The following is a 26,373-nucleotide window of genomic DNA, read 5'->3' as shown; positions in this document are numbered from 1 at the left end:
TGTCCCACTTTTCAATATGCATAAGCAACAAGTACAACAAGTGCACTTAAAGACTTAAAGTACAGTACATCACAGACATGTGAACTGTGCTACGCATTATGCATTAGGCCTTACAATATTAATACACATCTAGCCGCTGTTGTGTAACATCCTCCAGTCCATTTCAGAAACACGCTAACAGGTTCATGAACACAGGAACATCTTCTGCTGTTGAATCTGACAGGCAAAAGTGGTAGTCTGAGATTGTAGCACTGATTTCATGGCTATTATCATGATAGTCTGAGGTCAGCAAGGTCAGACTAAAATCTTCACAACGGCCTTATAGCATACAATTATGCTAAAGTCAGAAAGAAGTCTGAATCAATTATTAAAGCTGGGCTAAGACCTCTCTGTAGAGAATTATTTAAGTGTGCAGCAGTCGGTTGGGTCCACATGGCTGATGCTACAGTTCCCACGTGCTTAAACCCACTCAAATGCTGCATGAGTATAAACTTGTAACACAAACTCATTCTGCCGGTGGCCAAATTGGAGAAAAGATTCCACTTCATGCTGCTGTTCTCCTGCAAGCTCGTTCAAAGCCTCTGGCCCTATAATACTGACATTCAACATGTGCTTTTCTGAACTGATCTGATCCTAACAAAACCTGTCACTCGTCTTGCTCATGCATATCAATCACAGCACACAGTGCAGACAAAGAACAGGTATGTTTTGTTGTTATGACATGCATCTGGAATGCTCTTAGGCCATGTGAAGGGAAAGACTCTATGACACTCCTCATTAGTTTCAATTGTTAGCAAAGGTGAAACATACTGTAGTGATACGTTGATATTGAATTTTTGGCTGATATTTTTAATGTAAACTTTTTAAAAATATTAAGCGACCTCTGGGTATGTCATAATCTATTCACTATAACATGCCAGAAGAAGAGATTACTAATAAGCTCAGTCATGGTTGTCTTATATTGTAAATTACAGGCACAGACAGATGACATGAGTATTAAATTACACATTAAATGCAATATTGTAAGAGGGAAGAGTATATTACATGAGAAATGACTGTGCTGTAATGTGTCTAATGGTGAAAAGTCTCTAGTGAAAAGGCGTATATTAAACCTTTTTTTCATATACAGATATCGCGGTAACACTTTACAATAAGGTTCATTAGTTAATGCATTTACTAACATGAACTAATCATGAACAACACATGTACAGCATTAATTAATCATAATTGAACATTTACTTATGCATTATTAACATCCAAGTCAATGCTTGTTAACATTAGTTAATGCACCATGAGTTAACATGAACTAACAATAAACTACTGTATTATCATTAACTAATTTTAACTAACATTAACAAATACAGTAGTAAATGTATTGTTCATTGTTTGTTCATGTTAGTAAATGCATTAATTAACATTAACTAATGAACCTTATTGTAAAGTGTGACCGATATTGCTCCTTTTTTTAACAATGCTGAGACAGCAGCAATCAAGATATAACTCGCCAGCAGCCTAAAATATAATCTCATAAGGACTCCAGTTCTGACTGGCTATATACGGTTTAGATATATAAAGAAGGTTGCAAATCAGGTAAACAATCTCAGGATGAGATGAAGCTGAATTCCTTTAAATAATAGCCATTTACAGTGCAAATTAGAACTAGGATTTTAAAGTCCATTTAATTTGTAGTTAATGAGATGCCAACCAGTGAAGATAAATGCTCAGAAAAAAGGATAAAAAATGTTTCTGAGATGAATAATGGAAATGTAGCCCCAATCCCAATTCTACTCCTTAGCCCTTTCGAGTGTGGTCTTGAAAAATCTCTTGTTTCAAGGGCTATCTAGCCCTTCCTCTTAGCCCTACGCCTTCAAGCTAAAGAGAATTGGGAGACCCCTACCCCTTCAAGTGAATGCGCAAAACGAGGGGTAGGGGTCTCCCAATTCTCTTTAGCTTGAAGGAGTAAGGCTAAGGGGAAGGGCTAGATAGCCCTTGAAACAAATTTTTTTCAAGACCACCCTCAAAACCAAGGGGTACGAAAATTTCCCAGAATACACCAGCCTCAACAGCAACATGGCTGCACACTGAAGTCAACAGATGCACAAATTAGAATTTTTTGTTATTATTAATTTTTTTTACAAAAAACAAGCACATGTTTCAATACTTTCATGACGGTCTTCATGTTTTACTGCTTTAAAAAAAATTACATTTCACTATCTATAATCCATAATGATAACTCCTCTACAGCAGTTCCACAACATTCTGATACGCGATGACACTCGAATACCCTGTCAGAAAAGTCTAGTGGCTAAGAATGAGCTTTTTACAGTGTCTGCTATAATGTAATGTGGTTTTCTTGTGTTTACATAGATGAATAAGGCCACTGTGTAAATGCACAGTACAGTTACGATCTTATTGCCACATTAGATCTTTATGATAGCATGATATCGTTGCCTTCAGTGATGTCCTGAAGATAAATACCAAAAAATAATGCAACTGGAATAACTACAGCAGACAAGGTTGTCGATCTCATATGAACCAAGAGATCGCGATGACATCTGATGACATGTGCAGTTGTTATAGTACTGTCCCATTTCTAAGGGGTACATTTTGAAGCCTTTCCCCTTCACACTCTGTTTCAAGGGCCAATGGGTACAAAAATAGAATTGGAACTGGGCCATAGCCAGCCCTGTAAATCACTCATATTTTCTGCTGTGACTCTGATGTGATTTTAGCAACATTAGATTGAATCCCAGATTATACTGTAGATTCAGTCAATTCTGTCAAAGGTCTTACATTCTTCTGAAGTCCAATTTATCAGACTTACTAAACACACATTGACAACAAGGCTTGTCAGAGTAATGAGTCTCAGTCAACACATCCTGATTTAAATGAAATGATATTCACATGTATTGGTTCAAAAAGCTTGTTTCAGAATAGAGTAGAACAACTGTTCCTGGAAAAGTAAAAGACAAATGTTCTGAAGTATCTGGTGCACCCATTTTTCCATTGGTTGCTATGGTTTCTAGCTACAAAACACAGTCACTTGTATAAATAATGAATGGGCAGCAAGACTAGTGAGGAAAGAATGCATTATTGTACTGTGACTTCGGCTAAGTTCTCTTTATGTCATCTGAAAAAACATTACATTTCCATAGACATGTTGTGTGATCATTTGTATAGTACATTTCATTCAAGAGCAGGAGAGAATAATTGATGCTCTCCTAATGCAAAAATAGTATTCATTTACAAAATGATACAGATATAAAAAAAATATCATGCTATGTGCAAAAACTAAAACTGAAATCTAAAAGGGTGTATGCTAAGAAAAAAAAAACTACTCAGACCTTATGAATTGGTTAAAAGTCACCATTAATGTCATTACTCAAATAACAATTAAAAATTGATTGCGTGTTCATAATCAGCCAAACCGTTCATCAAAGGGCAAAGAAAGTGACAGGATTAGTACATTTACTGCGAAAGAACTGTACACTTGTGTAAATGATAGTGTCTAGACTCCCTAAATCTAACAGTTATTCATAGAGAGACACGGAAATAAGATGACAGGATAGAATGAACACAATGCAACCATTCACCAACGAGCAAATGAAGGAATCTGCAGAGTGTGTGTTTGTGATATGCCCAAAGATACAGTTTAGATATGCTGCACTATGTACCCACACACCCAAAGCCATTCACACTGAAACCTTTAGTTTATTCTCTTTTGCAATCCCCCTCCCAACCACAGGGGGCACTGCATCTACAATCTATACAAACTCACCAAGATCCTTAGAGCCGTGACTCTCGCTGGCCAGCTCTCCCATCCGCACCAGTGCGTCGAAGTAGCCTTTTGCTGCAAATGTCACACCTGGAAACATGGAAGCATTGGGGACATAAGAATTGGGGTTGTGCTTAGGTGCTAACCCGAAGCTTCCCTTAACCCACAGGTGCTGCGTCTATGAAAACAGGAGTGGTGGATGGGAAAGCTTCTATGTTCTATGATGGCTCGGCCAGAGAACTGGGGGGGTGGGGGTGGAGCTTGTGATTGGTGAGTAATGAATAGCAAAAGTACCATTACTTTGAAATAATAAAGCAGAAATAAAGAAAGCTTGATACCCTCCAAAATCATTCACATCAGATAGCGCATTACTGAAAGCAATCACTTATTCTGTGTGAGGTCCTGCCACAAGGACAGCTGTGCCTCTTCTGTGTCACCATGTCTAAGGAGGACTGGCTCTGAAATCAGGCTCTCGTCGAAGCCAGAGGATCATGGTAGTTTAGCGAGGCTGGAGAGAGCCAAGAAGCACAAAGTGTTTTGGAGCACCGTGAAACTTACAACCAGAAGGTACAGAGGAAGCGGTTAGCAAAGGTTAGCATGTGCAGTAGAATCAACTGATAGATTTCAGATTTTTAAAATCAAATCTTAAGGCTTATAAGGGATAGAAGTACACCCAGTGTGTTGTAGGATCACAGGTCATGAAAAATAACGACAGTAATGTCTGGCTTATCTGTAGAGACCAGAATTTAAACACTGGAGCCTGTCTGTCCAGCAGTAGTACACACTGCAAATCACATCCTTGTGTTTGAGGATCTGCTTCTGGAATCTGAATTAAAAGGACTGTACTTCTGTCCCTAACAACCTTGTTGACAGTTACATCAAATTCATTATGATGTATGGCCATCTCAATTCCAAGCAAAGGGAGTGTTTGGACACTAATGGCAGCCCAGTCACATATGAATGTATAGACTTATTTACTAGTGTCCGCACAAATCCCAGGCTCAGGATAAGGTGTGTCCTGGTTGTGAGGGATTAGAGGGGGAAATCTGGGGGCTTTGGTGCTCCAGCGGTTAGGCTGAGTGGTGAGGGGTAAAGAAACGAGAGAGGCAGCAGAAGGAAAGAGGATTACAGAGGTCTGAAAAAATAGGACAAAGTCTCTCCAGCCATCTCTGAGAAAGCATTGATCAGCCACAAGAGACAATCCCAAGTTGAAAAGCCCAATCTATATCCAGTTATCCATTGCAATGTGTATGTGATAGTCTCTAGCTTAGTGCAGATAGAAATCTTAATTGAATACAAATGGTAAAGTCTTTGGTTTTTCCAATTATTTTTTAACATCCTAACCCGTTCAGTCCTTTTCTGAGAGTGTTAGGTAATGGAGAGAGAAACTTTAGGCTTAACAGCTGCTTATGCACAAAGACATCGTCATTATCAACAATGGTAAGGCATGTAGATGGATCTCCAAAATCAACTTGACCACAAGCCACTATTGCCAATTTGTCAATTTTTTGGCGCTATGACATTTTATTGTCTCCAAATGATCTATTAGCTTCACTATTGGTTTCTTTAGCCAAGCAATCCAAAACATGCAAAAGCCCAGTGGCCACCATCTGCACTAGTCTTTAGTGGGTACTTTTGAGGGTTTCCACCATGCTGCCTGTTAAACCTGGCCTATTTACAACTGCAGCAAATCCGCACGATGGATTCTGCAAACCTCCAAAGCAACAGCCAAGACTGCAAGGATGAAAGTGCAAATCTCACTCTAGTTGGGTCTATTTTTAACCTTATCTATCAGACTTCACACTCTCGCACACATACACACGCTCTTGTGGATACCCTCTAGAGCATTGGTCGTTTCCCTGTATTATCTGCCTCATAAAATATTAGATGAAGTCTGGAATGGTGAGTGAAATGATAGTCCACTGCAGCATGGCACAGTGTTTAAAAAGAGGTCTTCAACCCTGCTCCTTTCCTGCAGACTTCATTTACAAACCTTCTCTAACATACCAGTCTGCAATTATCAAGTTATCCTGAACATCTTGAACAGATTGATTGGGGTTGGAGCTGAACTCTGTAGCATGGTATCTCTCCAGGAGCAGGGTTGGAGACCCCTGTTCTTCTGGGTTTTATTCTAAATGTTCTGCCCTGTCTATGGGGCTTCATTGAGCACAAAATGGTACACATTATACCCTGAGAAGTTAGGGCAAAACTTTATCAGTGTATAATGCAAATCTCAAAGGTTTAGCACTTAGAAAAAATGATGTAAAAAAAAAAGATTATTTAAAAGTTACCTATTTCATGTTATTCATGTTAATGTCTAACTAGCCACGACACCAACTGACACTAGATGTTGTGCTTTTAATATAATTTCTATGTCATTGTGCCAAGTTAGTATCACCCACCCCAACATTTTACGAGTTAGAAGTTCACATAAGACCATGTTAGTACATTTTTACTCTCAGATGAAGCACTATGAAAAAAAAATGGCATTTAATTGTTGTACCTGTGCTACCTTGGTATGTTCGCCATATTCTTTCCACGTACCATTCTTGTCCTGAATATACATCTTCCCTGTTCCCTTTTCGCTCCCTCTATGGGACTGTGTCTGCTCCCAGAGCTCTCTCTGGCCTATTTATGCATGTCCTCTGTTCCAATTTACTCTCCCATACTCCCAGTGCATATTTTTTGCTCCAAAAAAACGCCTACATCTTTGTCCTTGCCCAGTCAAAATCTCGAAAACACACATGGAGTTCCGCACACATAACAGGAATAATACATCGAGTTTCATTGGTTACATGGATGTGACAGCTCTGGAGATGCAACATGCATGAACCGGATGGATGCTCAAGGGTTTCAGGGTGCAGATGGATTTAGACGTTAAACATTCTATGACTACAAAGAAGCAGGAAGTATCCTGCCCCACAAACATAAAAACATAAATTCTTAACAAACATTCAACAAACATTTAAACAACAATCTGCTATTTCTATGCAAGAACTTGAGTTTGTATATCAGAAAAAAAAATCCCAGATGCTGGTCGTGAAGGTGTATGCAACCAAGGAATGTCAAGGAGCAGAGCCCCATTGAAGCATGAATTTCAAGCAACTTATTCTCAAAAATAAAAGCAGACCAATGAAAAAAAAGCTTGAATAGCTGGCTCATTGCCTGCAAGAGTGGTAATGAACAAGCCGCTGATGTACTCACTGGAAAGGGCCTTCTCATAAGTCTTCCCCATGGCAACAAAGTTCCTTAAGCAAGGGTTGAACTGCTCCATGATGGACTGCAACAGAAACAACACAGATTTTGTCAACACCACAGCAGCAGTTATACTAATTGGGGAAAAGGTAAATTATTACAATATAAAGTCACTTTTTAAAAGTAAGTACTGTTAAAATTGTTATATATTCCTTTTAACCAAATGTTGATCACCACCAAAAATGAGAAATGTAATGAAGTTTAATGATAAATCATGTTTAAGAAAGCAGATAGCTGCTTGTAAGTGTCAACTCCATATTACAATAAAGGATCTGTCTATTGTTAATGATTATGGACAGGATGATGCAGTGCATGTGGAGATAACAAGAGAGATGAATAGAGGGAGAAAAAGTGAGCCAGAGCTCTAATGCCCCCTCCCTTCAGAACACTTATTAGCAGGACTGGGAGGGCATTGTGCCAGCTGGGATTTGCCATTCTTTTGTTGCTGGTGAGCACAGGATTGCGGGAGAATGTGGAGATCTACCCACAGCCTGACTCACCTAATCCAACATTAAGAGTTGCCCTTTAAAATCTATTCATTTCTGCTGAAACTCCTCATTGAAGAGTCCTCTTCCTATTCGCAAAAGAGCTTTGCTGGTCTATTCACAGTAAAATCTCTCTCCATCTCGACTTGACGAATTTGCTTCGAGAACATTTGGCCACAAAAGTAGTTTTTTTTCTGTTCATTCTTCAGACTTTGACAATAATAGGGCAGCATATAAAGAGACATAGTAAGGGGTAGAGTACACCAGGACACAGAATGTAGGAAAGTAAACGTACAAGCTATCCACTAGCAATAAAGTGCTGTGCAATACAAACACTGTGACGGCTATGGAGAAAAATGCTAGGTTTTACAGAATTGGAGTAAAGTTGTTTATGTTCTTAAATAAAGTTGACTATATTCTAAATTTCTTGGAAATATCCCAAATCCCATCCTGTGCTCCAGTTGACAACAGTGACAGCAGATTCCCAGTAAAATAAAATGAGGACAAAGACAGGCTGTTTTAATCTTCATATTGCTGTACAGAAAACTGTGACTTAAAGGTCTTCCGAAATAAGCTTTATCTAAAAATGTTTTTACATTATCTATATAACTTTTGTAAAGAGTAGGATCCATGTGCAGTTTATTAAGAAAACTGTCAAGCAGGCAAAGGTCAAAACAGGGACAGACAGGAGCGTACAGACAATCTAAAAGCGTGATCAAAATACAGATGAATGTTTGGGACAGGCAGCAAAACAACGTAAACAGCAAAACAAAGCAAATGTCAAAAACACATCAAGACAAGGAAAACGCTTCAGTAGTGCTCACTCAGATCACAAGACTCAGCAAAGATCTGTGTGTGTGCTGTGTATAGTCCCGGTAATCAGTCCATCATGAACTTCCAGCTGTATGTGTGTAATCAGGGGGATTCAGGAACTGGTGTGTGTGAGGTGCATGATGAAAGTTGTAGTTCATTTAAGTGGCATATGTGTAGTTCTCCAGCGACACGCAAACACTCGATCACTGGTGATTATCAGAAATATACATTTAATATAATTTTCGACATAAGCCTACTAGTAAAAAGAACATATTAAGCAACATTAATAAAGGCAAAATAGTCTAATTAAGAAATTTGATTTTGATTATTTGTCAGTAAATTCTTTGGTTTAAACTTTTTTTTTTATTCTTCATCTGAAATTTAAATATATATTCCCAAGCATTTACATTTGCATTTATTCATTAAGCAGATGCTTTTACCCACAGCAACTTTCATAGGATAAAAGAACATTCAGGATAGAAGAAGCACTTCAAATCACCAGAAAACAGCAATATATAGATTCCATGTCAAGTGTAAATGGGTTTCATTTTATGTTTTATTATTTGATTATTCAATCCTTGTTACTGAGTGTTTGAGATGTATCCTACAGATGGTTTATCAGGCCCACTCACTCAATGTGAAGCATTGCACTATATTTTCCCAGAAAAAAAAAATGTTTAAGAAAAACAGAATTTGTTTTGTACATTTTGAGTGAAACATCTTTAAATTCATTCATTTGGATTTTATGCAATACTGTGAAATATTACAATTTAAATAAATGTGTTGGTCATTCATTATCATTACCATCTATAATTACAAATTTACAAATCCCAGCTAAAACCATACCGATACACTCAACAATACTGTATGCCAGTCTTCTAGAAATAAGCAGGGCAACTAAATCAACCCCAAGAAAATCATTCATAGACATCCTTGTCTTTCTCTCACCGTCACGTCTTATCTAACATCATCTCAACTCACAATTATTTCTTATGTAATTCGTCATCTGCTGTAAGTAATCATACATCAGTCCGTCCAGCCGTACTAATCTTCATTATAAAATCCTTATAAAGGAAGAAGGAATCACAGACCAAGACATAAATACCAACTGAAGAGATGAGAAGGAAACAAAGATATTCATGGTTGGGTGCTAGGCAAGCACAGCTGGCATGTTTTCATCAAGAAAGGAATTACACAACTGTAGTATGATGGATCTCACTGCGCCACATTCTTGTGAGATGAGAGCACATGATCACTTGCACGAGGTGAAATGCCATTCAGGCATTAAAGACTAAAGTGAAGCTTTAGCATGTTTGAAAAAACAACAACATAACAGTGAAGTGTGTTTCTACACATGTTTAAAGTCAACTTTTGATATTAGTATACAAATATATAAGTGGTTAAACATAAAGCAGTCATAAAGCAATAAATAACCAAAATGCAATTCATTCCAAACCTTAAAATCGTATCTGTTTTATGAGATCACAAGTAGACAAAAAAAGACTAAGTCAATAAATTTAACCAAACTACATTTCCTCTCCCCAACATTTCTCAGAGCGCTGAAATCATCCTAATCCATGAAGCAGTGCCAAGCTGATGTCCACCCAACATCTAATCATTAAAAGCATTAAAAACACTCCACAGGCAAAACTCTCTTTCCTTGATTAGACCCACAGCAATCAATTCATGTCTAACAAGCATGAACGAGAGCAACCAAACTCCCGATTAGGTGTCATTTTCTTCTCTGTATGCCTCTGCCAGACACTAAACACAGATTACCATGTAATTTTTCTGCACTTCATTACAGACATGTTCATTAGGACGTAATTAATAGTCTTAACTAATGAGTAAGATTTTATATTGATGAATATTCTATCAGCAGGGCTTGCACAGAGAAACTGCACGCTTCCCCTGAAATGAAGGTACACTCACATATTACAGTATAAAACAGCACAGAATAGTTTTGTAGATGGAAATAGTAGGATGTTCATTTTTATGTAACATATTTCAACCAAATTAAGCTCCATTTTCACAGTGTCTTAATAAATATCTATTCACATCAGCAGAAATCTACAGCATTTGTTCCAAAAACCCTGTTGCATTGGTTATTTTACTTTAAATCTGTACATGTCTTAATAAAATGGATTTACTAAAAGAGCAAGGAGCCTCTGAGAATATGAACAACTCTCCACTTTACACAAAAACTGCCTTTATAATGCTATTATTCACAGAATGGTCAGACTTTGTTGAACTGGAAGGTTTGTAAACATGCCTCATTTACCGCATCTACACGCTTATACAGTACATTAACACCAACCAATTTGTGGTATACACAGTAAACCTGCAATAACGTAAACCTGTGATGTGAAACTGATAGAGCGGCTGTGTCAGACAGCTTGGAACAGATTGATGAGTGTAATCTATGCTTCAGTGTCAGGTGGGTGCACAAAAGTGGCCGTTTTCGTCTGCCCCTTCACATACACTTTAAAACATTGTGGGGATTCAGCCTGGTAAAGGCTTCAGCGTTATGTAATTCTCTTGAGTCCTACAGCTTCAGGACAGTTGAGTGGGGAAATGATGATGATGTGTATTAATCGGCGGGTCAAAATAGGTTTTTAAAACCATGCAGGGTTGATTTTAAACAGCTCACCTTCTGCTCAAAGCATTGTTAATTACAGTCTGTTAGTTATAATTTTCAATGCTGGAAATAAATGAATCAGTTCTGAAACTAACACACTTGTTTGATATTCAGTGGAAATAACATTCATTCATTCATTTTCTTGTCGGCTTAGTCCCTTTATTAATCTGGGGTCGCCACAGCGGAATGAACCGCCAACTTATCCAGCTTGTTTTTACACAGCGGATGCCCTTCCAGCCGCAACCCATCTCTGGGAAACATCCACACATACACACACTCATACACTACGGACAATTTAGCCTACCCAATTCACCTGTACCGCATGTCTTTGGACTGTGAGGGGAAACTGGAGCACCCGGAGGAAACCCACGCGAACGCAGGGAGAACATGCAAACTCCATACAGAAACGGCAACTGAGCCGAGGTTCGAACTAGCGACCCAGCGACCTTCTTGCTGTGAGGCGACAGCACTACCTACTGCGCCGCCATGGAAATATGGAAATAATATTGTATATAATATTGTATCTATGATGTTAATACTGTAGATGTGGCTTAAATCCGTATAATTCCAAAGACACTTAAATTTATTTCATTATTATACAAGTATAGAGAGAAACAAACTATATGTGGGCAGAGATGTTTTCTACATAACTGCAAGTTTAAAGTGACCCTGACTCTTTACTTGTTCAAGCTTAAGGTGAACCTGACACTTGCTTGTTCAGAAAGACCTCTTATGCCTTGAAGCACTGTAATTTACATTTTATATATTTCCTAGCAAGCAAGACATTTCAGCTTTATCACACATTCATTTTTTCTAAGAGAAACAAGTAAAATGCAACACACGCACACTTGTATGGCTATCTTTATGGGAATATTCCCTGACTATTACCCCTAAAACCCAACCCTTAGGAAACAATCTGCATTTTTACTTCTTTCTTTTTCATTTTTGAGCCATTTTCCTCATGGGGAACAAAAAAAATGTCCCCACAAGGTTACCAGATATTGCTATACTTTTGGGTATGTTTAGTTTCTACAATGTTAGGAGTACACATCCGCTTCAAATGTTATCACTCGATTGAATGGGCGTTATCAGTGGTTATCAGCTGATAGATATGGAACAGTAGGTGCCTTCTGTGCCAACTAATCATGGTTAATCAGCTATACTAATAAAGAAGACTCCAGATCCAGATCTGTTTTTACATTACTGTAATGGTTGGGTTTAGGTTTGGGGTAGGGGTAGACGTTAATAAAATACAATTATTGGGAAATTTAATTAACAATATAAATAATTCTTGTTAACTTCCATGTGGATGAATGATAACAACCTTTTGAGCCTACTAGTAGTAATTCACTCATCAAAGTGTACCAAAATGACAATTATTGTTCGATTTTTTTTTTTCTGGTAAAATGGTCAGAAATGAATATTTTTTTTTCCAAAACATGTAATACAGCGCTTCATGTAATTACTGGAATTGTTTTATTCATGCATCAAACTAAATGGTCAGTCTTGGGATTTACATAATCAATTAATTAAAATAATTATATATACAACTGCAAGTTAAGTTTCCCAAGTACACTACCTTACAAAAGTCTTGTCGCCTATCCAAGTTTTAGGAACAACTTGAATTCTAGTTGATGATTTAGTATTAGAAATGGCTTATATGAAAGGTGAAGGCCTGTAGATTATGCTATTTTTACCAATATAAAATATGGTCATGCCTTGATTTATAATGATTTAATTTAATTAAACCAAAGTCTTGTCACTTAACAAAAATATTGTATAGTATAGAATAAAAAGTCATGGTGCAGTGGAAAAAATAATTAATATTGTACATGACTTCCCTGAGCTTTGAGGACTGCATCAATACATCTCTGAAATGACTCAAATAACTTATTAATAAAGTTATCTTAGAGTTCCAGAGTTCATCTAGATTATTTGGATTCGTCTTCAATGCCTCCTACTTCATCTTACCCCAGACATGCTCAGTAATGTTTATTTCTAGTGACTAGGCTGGCCAATCCTGGAGCACCTTGACCTTCTTCACTTTCAGGAACTTGGATGAGGAGGCTGAAGTATGAAACGGAGTGCTATCCTGCTGAAGAATTTGCCCTCTCCTGTGGTTTGTTATGTATTTGGTGGCACAAACGTCTTGAAACATCAGGCTGTTGATGTTGCCATCCACTCCGCAGGTCTCTCGCACACCCCCATACTGAATGTAATCCCAAACCATTACTTTTCCTTCACCAAACTTGACTGATTTCAGTGAGAATCTTGGGTCCATGTGGGTTCCAATAGGTCTTCAGCAGTATTTGTAATGATTGAGATGTGTTTCAACAGATGATTCATCAGAAAAATCTACCTTCTGCCACTTTTTCAAATGATCAACTAGAAGTCAAGTTATTATTTGTTGCTCTTACAACTGCGAGTGATGACAAGACTTTTGTCAGGTAGTGTATTGTTTAAAAAAAACACAAATAAACCATATCAACTCTGTCCCTTTTAGATAATAAACTGGAAGATTGCATTCAGCCACTTATAATCATTCATACATTTGATAAATTTTACCAATCACTACTCAAGAAACAACTGCCACTTTCATTGCGAGTTTAAATGATTGCCATTAATATTACTATGTAATAGTGCTTAATTGACCCTTATCTGGGAGTTTGACTGACAGGAGATCTGACCTATCATCAGGCTTGTTTTGTTAACTATATTTTCATTCACGTTGACATTCTGAATATATCATTCAAGTGCATACTGCACACCATTTTGTCCGCTTCTGTCTGAAATCAAAATTTGAAGCCATTTTTCCAGAAATGTTCGTTCATTTCCAGAGGGAGCGCATCAATTTGCAAAACTTGCAAACACACACTTGCCAAACTTCACTTTTATTACACTTCAAGACTAACATTATGTCCTTGATCTGAGTTTTTCTGCTGCGCCTGCCTCCAGCTTCCCACATGCACCAATATCTTTTCCGTGTCCACTGTGGATGCTGCAAGTCATTTAGTTACAGCTGTCTCACTCCTACAAGCCGCCCTGGCGCTCATCTTACCAATTTACATTTGAGATGAGCCCCTGTGCGTGTACGTGCGTGGGTGTATGTGTGCCTGTGCGAGTTCGCTGTGAACATCAGCACTGCGTGTGCATCCCACTTCAGAGGACGCTTGGAGAGGTGAGATGGAGAGAGAACAGCTTCCCTGCCCATGTATGGTTGTGTCGGAATTCCCCCGCATTACTCTCAGCGCATTCCAATTCCCCGCACGTTCGGATCGTACCATCTGATCGCAGCAGGAGGTGGAGTTTGTGCAGCTATAGAGCTCGTTACCTTAAACTGATGGAACACTGTGTCCCCCTCCAGCCCAAAGCCTTAATCCATTCACAGAAATGTGGATGAGAAATGAGTGAAGGACGATTTCAATTTGAATGATGGAGACAATGATGAATGCGTGTGTTGGTGCATGTGCCTATGTAGAATGAATATATGTATAAATATAATGGGGCTGTTTCTGCACACAATCAGGGATTCGTCTTTCTGCTGGTGCACTCTCCCATGAGATCTCGAGAGAAATGTCACAGCAAAGATTCTCACCCTTTCCCAAACACACACATGCATCCGTTCATTCTATTTCCTTTCCTTGCACCTTTAGTGTATATTTCTATTGTAGTCTACCTCTAACTTTTAAAGAAATCAAAATCAAAAGATCTGATTGCTTAATAACAATAAAATACGATTTCCTCCAATTCCTTATTACCATAATGCCAAAAATTCCTTCTACTTGCTGTTATAAATATTAATTATCAGAATGTCACATTTTGTCTTTGCAAAAAAAAAAAATTGTATTATACATCTTTAAAACTATTAACAGAACAACCAACTAAAATGTCATGCAGTCACAGTAGTTCCTTATAAACTTCATATAATCTTGTCAGACATGTATTTAAAGATCTTTTAAAACACTCTATTGAAGAACTATAGTGCAACCCTCCAAAAATTGTGAATGTAATTTATATTAATTTGCCACTATCCTTCAAACCACCAATTGATACCTGCTTGTTAGCAAGTAATATATCATAAAATCATTTAAAATATGATCAAATGTACTATGAACTTTTATTATAGTGATTTATTTTGACATACTGTTATGCTGAATGGTGATGCAACATTATTTCACACATTTTTCTAAATTATAAAAAGTTAAATTTAAAAAATGCTAACACATTTAATAATTTATCAATTAAATTTCATATATTCATTCATTTTCCTTCAGCTTAGTCCCTTATTTATCAGGTGTCGCTACAACTGAATGAATTGCCAACTATTCCAGCATATTTACGTAGTGGATGTCCTTCCAGCCGCAACCAGGTAATGGGAAACATCTACACACTCTCATTCACACACACACAAGACAGCCAATTTCGTTTACCCGCTTCACCTATAGCATTTCTTTGGACTTGTGGAGGAACCAGCACCCAGAGGAAACCCACCCGAACATGGGGAGAACATGCAAACTCCACACAGAAACACCAAATGACCCAGCCAAGGCTCGAACCAGCAACCTTTTTGCTTTGAGGTGACAGTGCTACCCACTGCGCCACCCTATAAATATATTTAATTATGAATTTTAAAATTATTATTCAATTACAATTGATATTTAAGGATTTTACATGGCCCCTAATAAAAAAAGCACTCAGTTCCTTTTTAAATATCACTTATGTAAGGTTCTTTGGGAAACCAAAAATGGCTCTATTATGGTATAACACCCATAAAAACACCCATTTGGAACCTTCATTTTTAAAAGTGTCACAAACATAACAGATTCTAAATAGCATTTTTTAAAATCCAAAATATTGATGGAATCAAATCATCTTGATGTTCACTTTTGCGACAGTGCTAACCACTGAGCCAGCATGTCGCCCTCAATAATATTTCATTCATTTTCTTTTTGGCTTAGCCCCATATGTTAACCAGGGGTTGCCACAGTGGAACGAACCGCCAACTTATTTACCATATGTTTTTGTGAAGAATGCCCTTCCAGCTGCAACCCATCACTGGGAAACACCCATACACTTTCAGTCCAACGCAATCTTACGACAATTTGTAACTTCTTGATTTAGAGGCTAAATCGTATGATCTAATTCCAATTTAGTACAATTTGTTTATCACCCAATGACGGTTGGGTTTAGGGGCGGGGTTGGTTGCCACGCCTCCTTTTTAAAATCGTACATTTTTATATGACTAAACTCCAATAAACTGAATAAGCCACTAAACTGAAAAAAACGTAAAATACTTACATTTCTCCTGAGATCAGGCTGCTCATTCACATACAGACACTACCGACAATTCAGCTTACTCAATTCTCTTATAGCACATGTCTTTGGACTTGTGGGGGAAACCGAAGCACCTGGAGGAGAACATGCACACAGAAATGCCAACTGACCCAGCTGAGGCTCGAACCAGTGACCTTCTTGTTGTGAGGTGACATCGCTGCTCCACCGCGCCAACCTTATTAAAATTTTAAATGCTTTTTTTTTTTATAAATATATAATATTGTTTTCAGTGTTGTATTTATATTTAGAATTGATCAGAATATTTTCTCCCAAACGTTTTTTAAATTTTTTTATTGCAGGTTAAAATGAGATCATTATAACCAGACAGTTTGTCAGTTACAGTGAGACTCTGATAGACTGCTATCATTTGCAGTATAATCAAGGCAAATATAGAATCTCATCACAGTAACCTTACACATTTGTGCATCAGGGAAATAGTAATATGTTTCTTTCATTTCTTGCCAGTTCCATCCTCCGTCCTTATTCTGGTACCCACTCAAACCACTGGCTGGCAGACATATGACAGTAGTATGTTTGCCCTGATTCTGTTTCAGGCCCTATTCATAACAGGCATGGCAAAAACAGATTCCTCTTCAATCACATTATATCCATGATGGCTGCCAAAAGACCACATTAGCCTATGGAGTGGAATGAAGGGGACAAGCCAAAATATTGTCATGTAAGCAGATCCCCTTGTAGGTTTGAGACAAATCCACTTATTGGCCACTTTATTAGGCACACCATACAAGTACCGCGTTGGACCGACTTTTGCCTTCAGAACTGCCCAAATTATTCATGGCATAGATTCAAGAAGGTACTGGAAATATTCCTTAGAGACTTTGGTCCATATTGACATGATAAAATTATGCAGATTTGTCAGCTGCACATCCATGATGCCAATTTCCAGTTCCACCACATCCCAAAGATGCTCTATTGAATTGAGATCTGGTGACTGTGGAGTCCATTTGAGTGCCGTAAACTTGTTGAGTACATTGTCATGTTCAAGAAACCAGTCTAAGATGATTCATGTTTTAGCACAAATAACCATACCACGTTCATAGTCACTTAATTCACCTTTCTTCCCCATTCTGATGCTCGGTTTGAACTGCAGCAGATCGTCTTGACCATGTATACATGCCCAAATGCATTGAGTTATTACCTTATGATTGGCTGATTTGAAGTTTGCATTAACAAGCAATTGGACACTTAATAAAGTGGCCGGTGAGTGTATATTACAGCCTGTAGACAGCCTGAGACAATATCAATACATATATAAGGATAATATAATTTAGCATGTGCTCTTTTCGGTAAGAACTGATTTGGACAGACAGCCACCAAATATCTTCAGAAAATGTAAATCTAGTTTCTCTTAAATCTCCTAAAGCATTTTATACAATTAGATCATTTTCTATCAATAACCCTGGAGTGGATTTCCACATAAAGCTCATGTGAGAGGTCCAAAATGTTATTTAAATCATTGTTTAATGAATTCCCGAAATTCAGGGCCATTCGAGTCTAAATGACTATAAAAGAATTGATTACATTGCACAGATGTCTCTGTTTAGTGCTCCAAGAGTGTAACTCTGATTTTTTTAATAAAGTACAAAAACATTCTGTGCCTGCAAGGACGCGATAATCTGATGGTATGCCGCTGGCAACATAAAATCTTTTCCTCCTCGTTTTTCTCATTCACTCTTTCATCATCACTGACATCCAAACAGCTGGCAAGGCTCTCACCTACAAATCACAGCAGTGCGGTCTCTCTCGCCATCTGCGTGCACACATAAAACCATTTAATCTGGTTACTACTAACCCTTAGCTTTAACCACAACACCACACCAACAAAAATACAATCTCATGCCACGTTTGAGCCCTGACTAAGCCTGTGCCTGGAATTACAAGACTTAAATGTTTCATTTATTACAAATTAAACACCAGTAATTGCTAAATGACAGGTCTGCATGTACAACTGCTCGAAATGCATTTGATTTGATAACCTGAGGAGCCTGACAAGCAGTAAGTCAATCAAACCAAGAGCACTGCATGACTCATAATCACTTATTTATTTTATACATTATACAATATATTCATCTGAAATAAGGAGTGAAATATTTTAATTTAAATGAATCTTGATTTAAATGAACACTTGGCCTGGTTAACATACAGTACCCTCAAAATCTAAATGTAGCATTCTTAACTGATTCACTTTCACAACAAAGGGTTCTATCATACAGCCAGCACAATAGAGTAGCTATTTTTAGACCAGCGCAACCCTAATTTTCATGTTTTGCACCATGTTGTTTAAAATCCATCTGTAGACTCATGGGTGTGCTGATCTAAAATGAAGGTGTGTTAAGGTGCATTGTTGGGGCGTTGTTATTTGGGGGAACTGAAATAGACCACGCCAGTGACCAATTAAATGCTGGTAAAAGTACAGCGTAGAGCGCGTTAGTTATGCGGGTTCAAATGCTTACACATTGCTTAATACATACAGAATGTAGAGCAGTACGCAAATATCTCTACATATGAAAAAATTTAAAGGTGTTACAAAAAAATCTAATGTTACAAAAATTATTATTTTCTATGTGAATATATATAAAAACCACCGCCTCCATGCCTTCTTCATGCCTTTTTTCAGTTCGTTCATGATAATTTGCATTTGTATAATACTATTATTATCAGCTGTATTATTTATTATATGCTAATTTATATTTGTTTTAATAAAAACTTATTTTGTTTTGTCCTCCTTTCGAGTTTTGGAGACATATGCATCACTATATGTGGCATAAGAATAGGACATGTGTTTTGATTTAACTTTTTAAAACACTTTAGAACTGAATTTAGAAATAGCTTTAAAACAAATCTTTGAGCTTAACAAACAAAAATATGTAAGCTGATGATGTCTTTCCACTGTTTTTTATCCACAAAGTAAAGGAGTACAGTAAAGAGTAAAGTAAAGGGAAAGTAAAGAGGATGAATGGAGGAGGTTCGATCTTTATCTTCGTGCTGCAGATGGTCTGTTTAACTGTTTTCTCAACAGTGAAGCTTTTAGTTTTTCCACTTACAAAGTCCACCATGTAAATAGCAAATGCGCCATGCCGCAACATTGCTGACTCTTAAAGGGAATGGGAGATGAGACTGATTGGTTTATTGCAAATTATGCTCAAAACACACCTATAACTCATTAGGAGAATAAGCTCAACCCTGTTAGACCATGCGCCAGGGTGCAGAGCGTATTTTTCTATACTTAAAATAGCAAAAGTGGATTTGGACATGCCCTTAATGCTTTTGCCATGAGCTTTAGACTTTGCGCCTAGACCGTTAAAATAGAGCCCAAAATCTGTCTGTCATAATCTTATGTTTTAAAAAAGAAACTTATGCATCGACAAGGAAATTTAGGCTAATGACTATTTATATTTGGAAATCGATAAGTGATATAAGAGGCTGATAATTTTGAATCTTGATGTAACATTTTCTGATGCTAATTACAAAAACTCATCTTAAACAAAAACAGTGGACAACTTGTTTTATTTTTACATTTAAAAAAAACAAGGAAACATTGCGTTATTCCCAAAATCATTTAAGAATTCAATTTTAAACTCCTTTTTTCCAATGTGACAAACACACAGACTGTGAATATGTAGTCTTCCATTAGCAAAAGTCTTCTTAAATGCACACATGCAGCATACATATGAACTGCCAAAAATAATCTAGAATTTATTCTACCGATTACTTATTTTCTTATCAGGTCAATAACGATAACATTAAAAACCGGCCGATACGAATATGGCCAACCATTTGGATTCACAGTCTGTTCTTAATGAAAATGAATTCTGAAAGTAGAAAAACAACAACAGAGGTCACTATTCAGCCAAGAGCTATAAAGCAGTCAATTAATAAACAAACATGCCATAATGAAGGAAGGCGGCACAGTCATAATGCGACCATCTGTAAGTACCAGGTTTTTGCATAAAGTCATAAGCTTTGCCCTTTACAGAGCTTTTATAATCTCCTTGTCTCAACTAAGATTCCCATTCCCTTTAGAGGTACTACAGGCAGTCAAAAAACACAGACGCAAACAAACAGTCCAACAGCTTTTGTCCAACATGTTGTTAAGCTACCATCTGTCTTCTCTTCGACAGCTTACACCACAAAAACAAACAAAAAATTATTTAGGACCCATTTTTAATGACATCTATCTTATTTTAAGTCTCTCCAGATGCCTTGGACTGAGATAAGAGGCAAAGTTGAAACGAGGACTTCTTATATAATGCCAAAACCACTCCGCAAGAGGACACATACTGCGCTTTTCTAATTGCTATGCATATGAACCAGAAAATCAAATAACACTTTGAGAGAGGAAAGCCAGTTGACCTCACCCAAGCCTGTGAAGAAAATCCCCACTCCGCCCTCAAAATACACTTTTCGTTGGGAACACACACACACCTGAACACAAAGCAAACACACAATGCTGGTTTTGGAACTAGGTGGCAGATATCCAGCAAACAATGGAAATGCATGGGGTGGATATAAACACTTTTTTACATTTTGAATGTGATACCAAAGGCTGACAGCTTTACCAGTTTAATACTAATCCCTCACTTATTCAGCACTTTCATTAAAGCGTTGGTGCATCCAAAATGACAATTCTGTTAATAAAAGCAGAGATAATTTCTGATAATTTCTGATTTTTGTTTTCCCTTGTCACGACTGAAGTTTATTTATTTATTATTGCGGATTGTACTCTGTCCTTTTCTTTTGTCCCGCCTTCTTGTTGTTTTTCTGTTGTCTCATAGGCTCCCATACCGGCGTGATTCCCTGTTCTGATTGGCTGCTGGTCTCAAAAGCCTGTATATAAGGAGCTTCCGGCAGGGTTCGAAGAGCTCATTTCTGTGCGTTCGGTGTTTGGAGTGTAGCTCCCGGGTTTCCCTCACCCCTCCGGCCGACGACCAACAACCAACATTGTATTGATGACCATCATATGTTAAGTGAAGTTTATTCATAAACAATTTTCGAGAGGATCACGTGCTTATGATTGTTCGCAGCTGTTCCAACTTTAGCTAATCGTATCAGACGATCCTTAACTCACTATAAATAACCAGACTTTTCTCATCTCAATATCTTCTTCTCGAAGAAACCCCCTCCCCCACCCAACCCTACTTTCCCTCCTTTCAAAAGTGCGTCACGGTGGCCAGCGATTAGCGCTGTTGCCTCACACCAAGAATGCCCCTGGTTTAATTCCTTTCCAAACCAGACAGCATTTCTGTGCGGAGTTTGCTCGTTCTCCCCGTGGTCGCGCGGGTTTTCCCCGGGTCCTCCGGTTTCCTCCCACAGTTCAAAAACAAGCACTCTAAATAATTAATCAAAATACATTAGCTAACCTCTGAGTACACCTTTCAGTATACATATCTGACACTTAGCTACAACAAGCAAGAAGGGGAGTCATCGAGAGCTACCTGAGCTCAAACTCCCCTCTCGCCTTGCAACGGGAGGGAGCCCAGGGCTCGAGGATCTTATCAGCTCAGGGCTCTCTCCCGGGACAGCACGCCAAACTAGCTTTACTATCAATCATCAGCTAAGTGTGAACTCTTGAAAATATTTTTGAGAGTTTGAGCGTGTAGGGGTGACCTGCCTATTTATTTGATAACTTTTGACGTTGTTTATGTTAGGGAGTAAGATAAGCTTTTTTGTATTTTCCTTTAAATAGTAATAGGTAATTTAGTGGATTTATTTTATAGATTCTTTTGTTTGTTGTTATTTTGGCCTGTGATCACCCTGACGAAATGCTCATTTATATTAACCCCATTTTTCTATAATAGATATCTTCATATATACTCTCAACTGAGTGTGTGAGTTTTTTGTGGGAATCTTTTGCTTTAAGTTTTGTTTAGTTTGGGAAATCCACCCCCCCAACACATTTGTTTTTTCTTCGTTTATTATGCCCTTTTTGTTTCCCCTAGACTTGGGGCGTAATCAGAAATTAAAAGAAAAGCAAATGTTGAGACCAACCTAACCTGAAGTGGATCAGCAGAAATAATCCAGAATTTATCCCCTTTAACAAATAAGGCCTATAAAAGTGACATAAAATCAACATTTATCAGCTCATACCAATAAAAAAAGGCTTAGTAACTTTGTATTTACATCAAAAGGATATTCAACTAGATCTTTCCCCTACCTAAGAGTCTAATAAAACTCTATTACTAGTCTAATGAGAGTTAGTTGACATTATATGAGCACAACTGAATGCCTAAAGGGGACCACCAAATAATGCTTTACCAAAATAAGCATATGCATGATTGATCCTAATACCTACATTGAAAAAACAAAACGTGTGGCCCACAAGTGTGGACATGTGGACTGGATGTGGGCAGTGTAGCGTGGTATGAAGAAAACAGCCTCCAACAGATGACAATCTCGGAGGTCTCACTGTCCTACTCACCGTGGGCACACACAAAGCTGAACTTACACAAAACCCCTACGCTATGGCAGAGGCACATTCTCACAACCAGACCGTTCAGTCTGCGAGACACTACCCACACCCGCACACACACACACACAGACAGAGGCACATGCACAAACTGACACACATACTCCAATGGCCCGTGAGACACTGCCCACACACTGGCAGATGCAGGCTGAGTCACTCGTAAGTGCAGACGGGTGGATTTGAGCTCCCAGGGTCCTGGGAGATTACTAAGCAGCTGCCAGGCATACACACAAACATACACACCGACACACTCCCGAAATCACATACAAAGTTGGACAAAGAATCCGCAGAGAGTCAGCAAATCCAGTTTTTCATGAAAGCTGCTACAAAATAATTCAGCAGATCTGCCATTCGCCAATTTCTACACACCTTCCATGTTTGTTTATAAAACAGTCTGATGTTTTACCCATAATAGCGTTGTATATTTCCATTCAAAGCATTTGACTAAATTGTAGTTTAATGTACTGTAATGTGTGTATTTATATAGCGCATTTACTGTGTATGGCCTTACACCCAAAGCGCTTCACAATAATCAGGGGGGTTTCTACTAAAGGTGTCACGATCCTCCAAATCCTCGATTCGATTACATTTTCGATTCTAAAGGCACGATTCGATTCGATTTTCGATTATGAATAATTAATTAATTAATGACCAATTAATTATTTGTAGCCAACTGTTTAAACTAACTGACCTGCATGGTCTTTGTTTTACCCATAAACAAATCATACAGTAAATGAATAAAGGCAAGATACACACATCATTACCACCTGTCAATCACTTTTTCTGCGGGACTCATGAATAGGCAGTGATCTGTGTCGTTATAATGAAGTCGGTTAAAAAAGACGCACAACCAACAGGAACCAGCCAACAGTATCTGAGGTGTTCGCTAAAATGACTAAGAACAAGTGAGTGAAAGATTGAAGCAGTCCTGGACCTGCTGAGCGCATGGCTGTGAGTGCGTCTGTGTCTGTGTGGTCACGTGATGTGCATTTTCAGAGGTAGAGAGGAAGGAGGGCTGCTCAGAAATGCTACACGCCACTGTGGATGTCAAATCGTTGTCGTTCTAAAATGCCATTTAAAAACAAAGACAGTGTAAACAGGGCCTGAGTGTGTACTTTCCGCGAGCGGATTTGCAACGGGGGCGGGCGAAGGATCGCGATGCCGGTGTTGTCTATCGGACGAACCGTACGTAATATGTACATAGCAGAGCTTGCAAAACTGTGTTTTTTTTTTGTCGACAACACGAAAATTGTCAACATAACTCACTGGAAATCCAAAATGCTTACACACCGGCGACTTCATTGAAAGAGGAGAGGATTTAGGCTCTGTCTATGGGTCTCCTGCTTCTGCAGTTTAACAAGCACTTCAACAAGCCTGTTTTTTTCAACAAGCCAAGCTGACGGGACATGGGGGCGTGGCAGCATCGGCAATTCTATTTTTTGATTCGATAGTCAAAATTGAGCATAAATTTCGATCGATTTCGATTAAAAATCGTGACACCCCTAGTTTCTACACACCACCAGTGTGCAGCATCTACTTGGATGATGCGACGGCAGCCACAGGACAACGACACCAATGCGCTCACCACACACCAGCTATAGGTGGAGTGGAGAGACACTTTTAGAGCCAATTCGGTGGTTGGGGATGATTGGGAGGCCATGATGGATGAGGGCCGATGGAGGAAATTTGGCCAGGACACCGGGGTTACACCCCTACTTTTTACAAGAAGTGCCATGGGGTTTTTAATGCCCTCAGTTTAACGTCTCATTCGAAAGATGGCGCCCACTGACAGTATAGTGTCCCCTTCACATTTACTAGGGCATTAGGACTAACACAGACCACAGGTTGGGCGCCCCCTGCTGGCCTTACTAACACCATTTCCAACAGAAAGCTAGTTTTTCCATGTGGTCTCCCATCGAGGTACTGACCAGGCTCAGCCCTGCTTAGCTTCAGTGAGTAACCGGTGTTGGGCTGCAAGGTGATATGGCTGTTTTTGGCATTTAAAATATATTCCCCCACAAAAATCTGTGCAACACAATCCACAGTTTCACATGGACATAAATATGAGCATTATAAAAGACAAAGCAAGCAGCCAGTTACATGTATCTATGTATCTAAAACTCAGAATAGTGGTAAAAATGTGAATGTACATAGGTAGCTGCATAAATAAATAAATTGCATATGTCCAACACAATGAATGTGATAAGCAAATGTAAACAATAAATAAGCTGAATGGGGAAACACCCATAATTTCACCCAATATTTGAGTTCACATAAAACACATTGTGGTTAACACAAGCAGGTATTTCAAGAAACGTTCAGGTAAACCAGTTAATGCAGGTGACAAAATGTACTTGATGCACCAAGATGAACTGAATAGATTATGAAGTGTCATCATTAAACATTCAACACATCAAAACAAAGAATATAGAATACACAAGACATGTCACCCCTATAGTTTTGAATGAGGAAAAGTGTAACGGTCAATATGGAAATAAAGCCCCGCCTTTTAGTACAGGAGCCAATCATTGATTGCCATAGACTGACATTTCATCAGGGGAGAAGCTCGGACCAGACGTATGCTTTTACCACTGGCATCTGACAATACTTGCTTCACAGACATAAGAAATATATCCACATAAAGCTTGAAATCTGTGCTTTTAAATTGAAGTGCCCTTGAAAACAAAAGTTGTTTGGTTTTGCAATCTGTATGAAACGAACATGAGGTACAGTCCGTCCTGTCAAACCCACATCACATGACAGCAACCATTCAAATGCCCACTAACTTGTAAACAAATCCTCTCTGTCATTTCTGGAGGAGATTTACCATCAAGACCAAGTTGTGAATTATTAAAAAAAAACAGCATAATCTGACAAAGCATTGTTCAGAGGATGATAATGCGTAGAATAAAACCTTAAATGAGGTTGGTGTCGTGATCTTGTTCCTTTCAAGTGTGCATGCCCATTAGCTTAGGCAACCTGACAAGATTTTTGTTTGATTCGAAAGTTTAGAAATTAAACTTATGAGACAGTTATTGATTAATTTAATTGGTGATTCCAAATATGTAATGTAATCGTAAGCTTGGCAAACAGTTTTGGAGAATTTGATGTTTCCCCATTCAGATAGAATGCCCAAGCTTACTGCTAGAAACGCGTTTCAAAGATGGCCGCCAAGTGAAATGGCTTGCCTTAAAATTTGACGCTTCACTATAAAGTTTTATTGGTTTTTCCAGCACAAAAAGATACAACATAATTAATAACTGTATTTGTTATGCTGTTTCATCTATGTATGTTTAAACATTTAGTTGTCTATTTTACATGTTATATATGGCATTGCTTACGGATGCACCAATGTTAAACTAGCAGTTTTTACTGAAATGGTTTTAAAGGATCAATAATGATTTCTTGCAGTGCTTTCTAATAAAACATGACACATCACTAGACTCAAATCAGTTCAGGCAGCAACAGCAATATTTTAAAACAATGTAAAAGTCCGTCCAACAAAAGAGAAGTGTCCAGAATTTTTTGTCATTAATTGTTTTGCCCTGCTGTCTGAAACAGAACTATCCTGCACCCCATTTCTGAT

General features: G+C 38.2%; 1 protein-coding gene across 41 annotated transcripts in view; it reads right to left on the bottom strand.

Moving 5' to 3' along the window:
* Positions 1-26,373, bottom strand: part of baiap2b (BAR/IMD domain containing adaptor protein 2b) — an 88,611-nt gene that overhangs the window by 58,477 nt on the left and 3,761 nt on the right. For 16 of the 41 annotated variants that reach the window (XM_073918742.1, XM_073918757.1, XM_073918729.1 and 13 more), the window contains exons 2-3: positions 6,980-7,055; positions 3,771-3,865 (exon numbers count right to left, since the gene is read on the bottom strand). Coding sequence is in view for 25 of the 41 variants with exons in the window: in XM_073918715.1 (XP_073774816.1) it covers positions 3,779-3,865; positions 6,980-7,055 (163 nt within the window). In the remaining 16 variants the exon portion in view is untranslated. The remainder of the gene's footprint in view (positions 1-3,770; positions 3,866-6,979; positions 7,056-26,373) is intronic. The other 25 variants (XM_073918715.1, XM_073918733.1, XM_073918710.1 and 22 more) reach the window with 2 other exon arrangements.

This window comes from Danio rerio, chromosome 12, assembly GCF_049306965.1.
Source record: "Danio rerio strain Tuebingen ecotype United States chromosome 12, GRCz12tu, whole genome shotgun sequence".
Lineage (NCBI taxonomy): Eukaryota > Metazoa > Chordata > Actinopteri > Cypriniformes > Danionidae > Danio > Danio rerio.
Note: the sequence above shows the minus strand (reverse complement) of the source record. Positions and strands in the feature narration are given on the sequence as shown.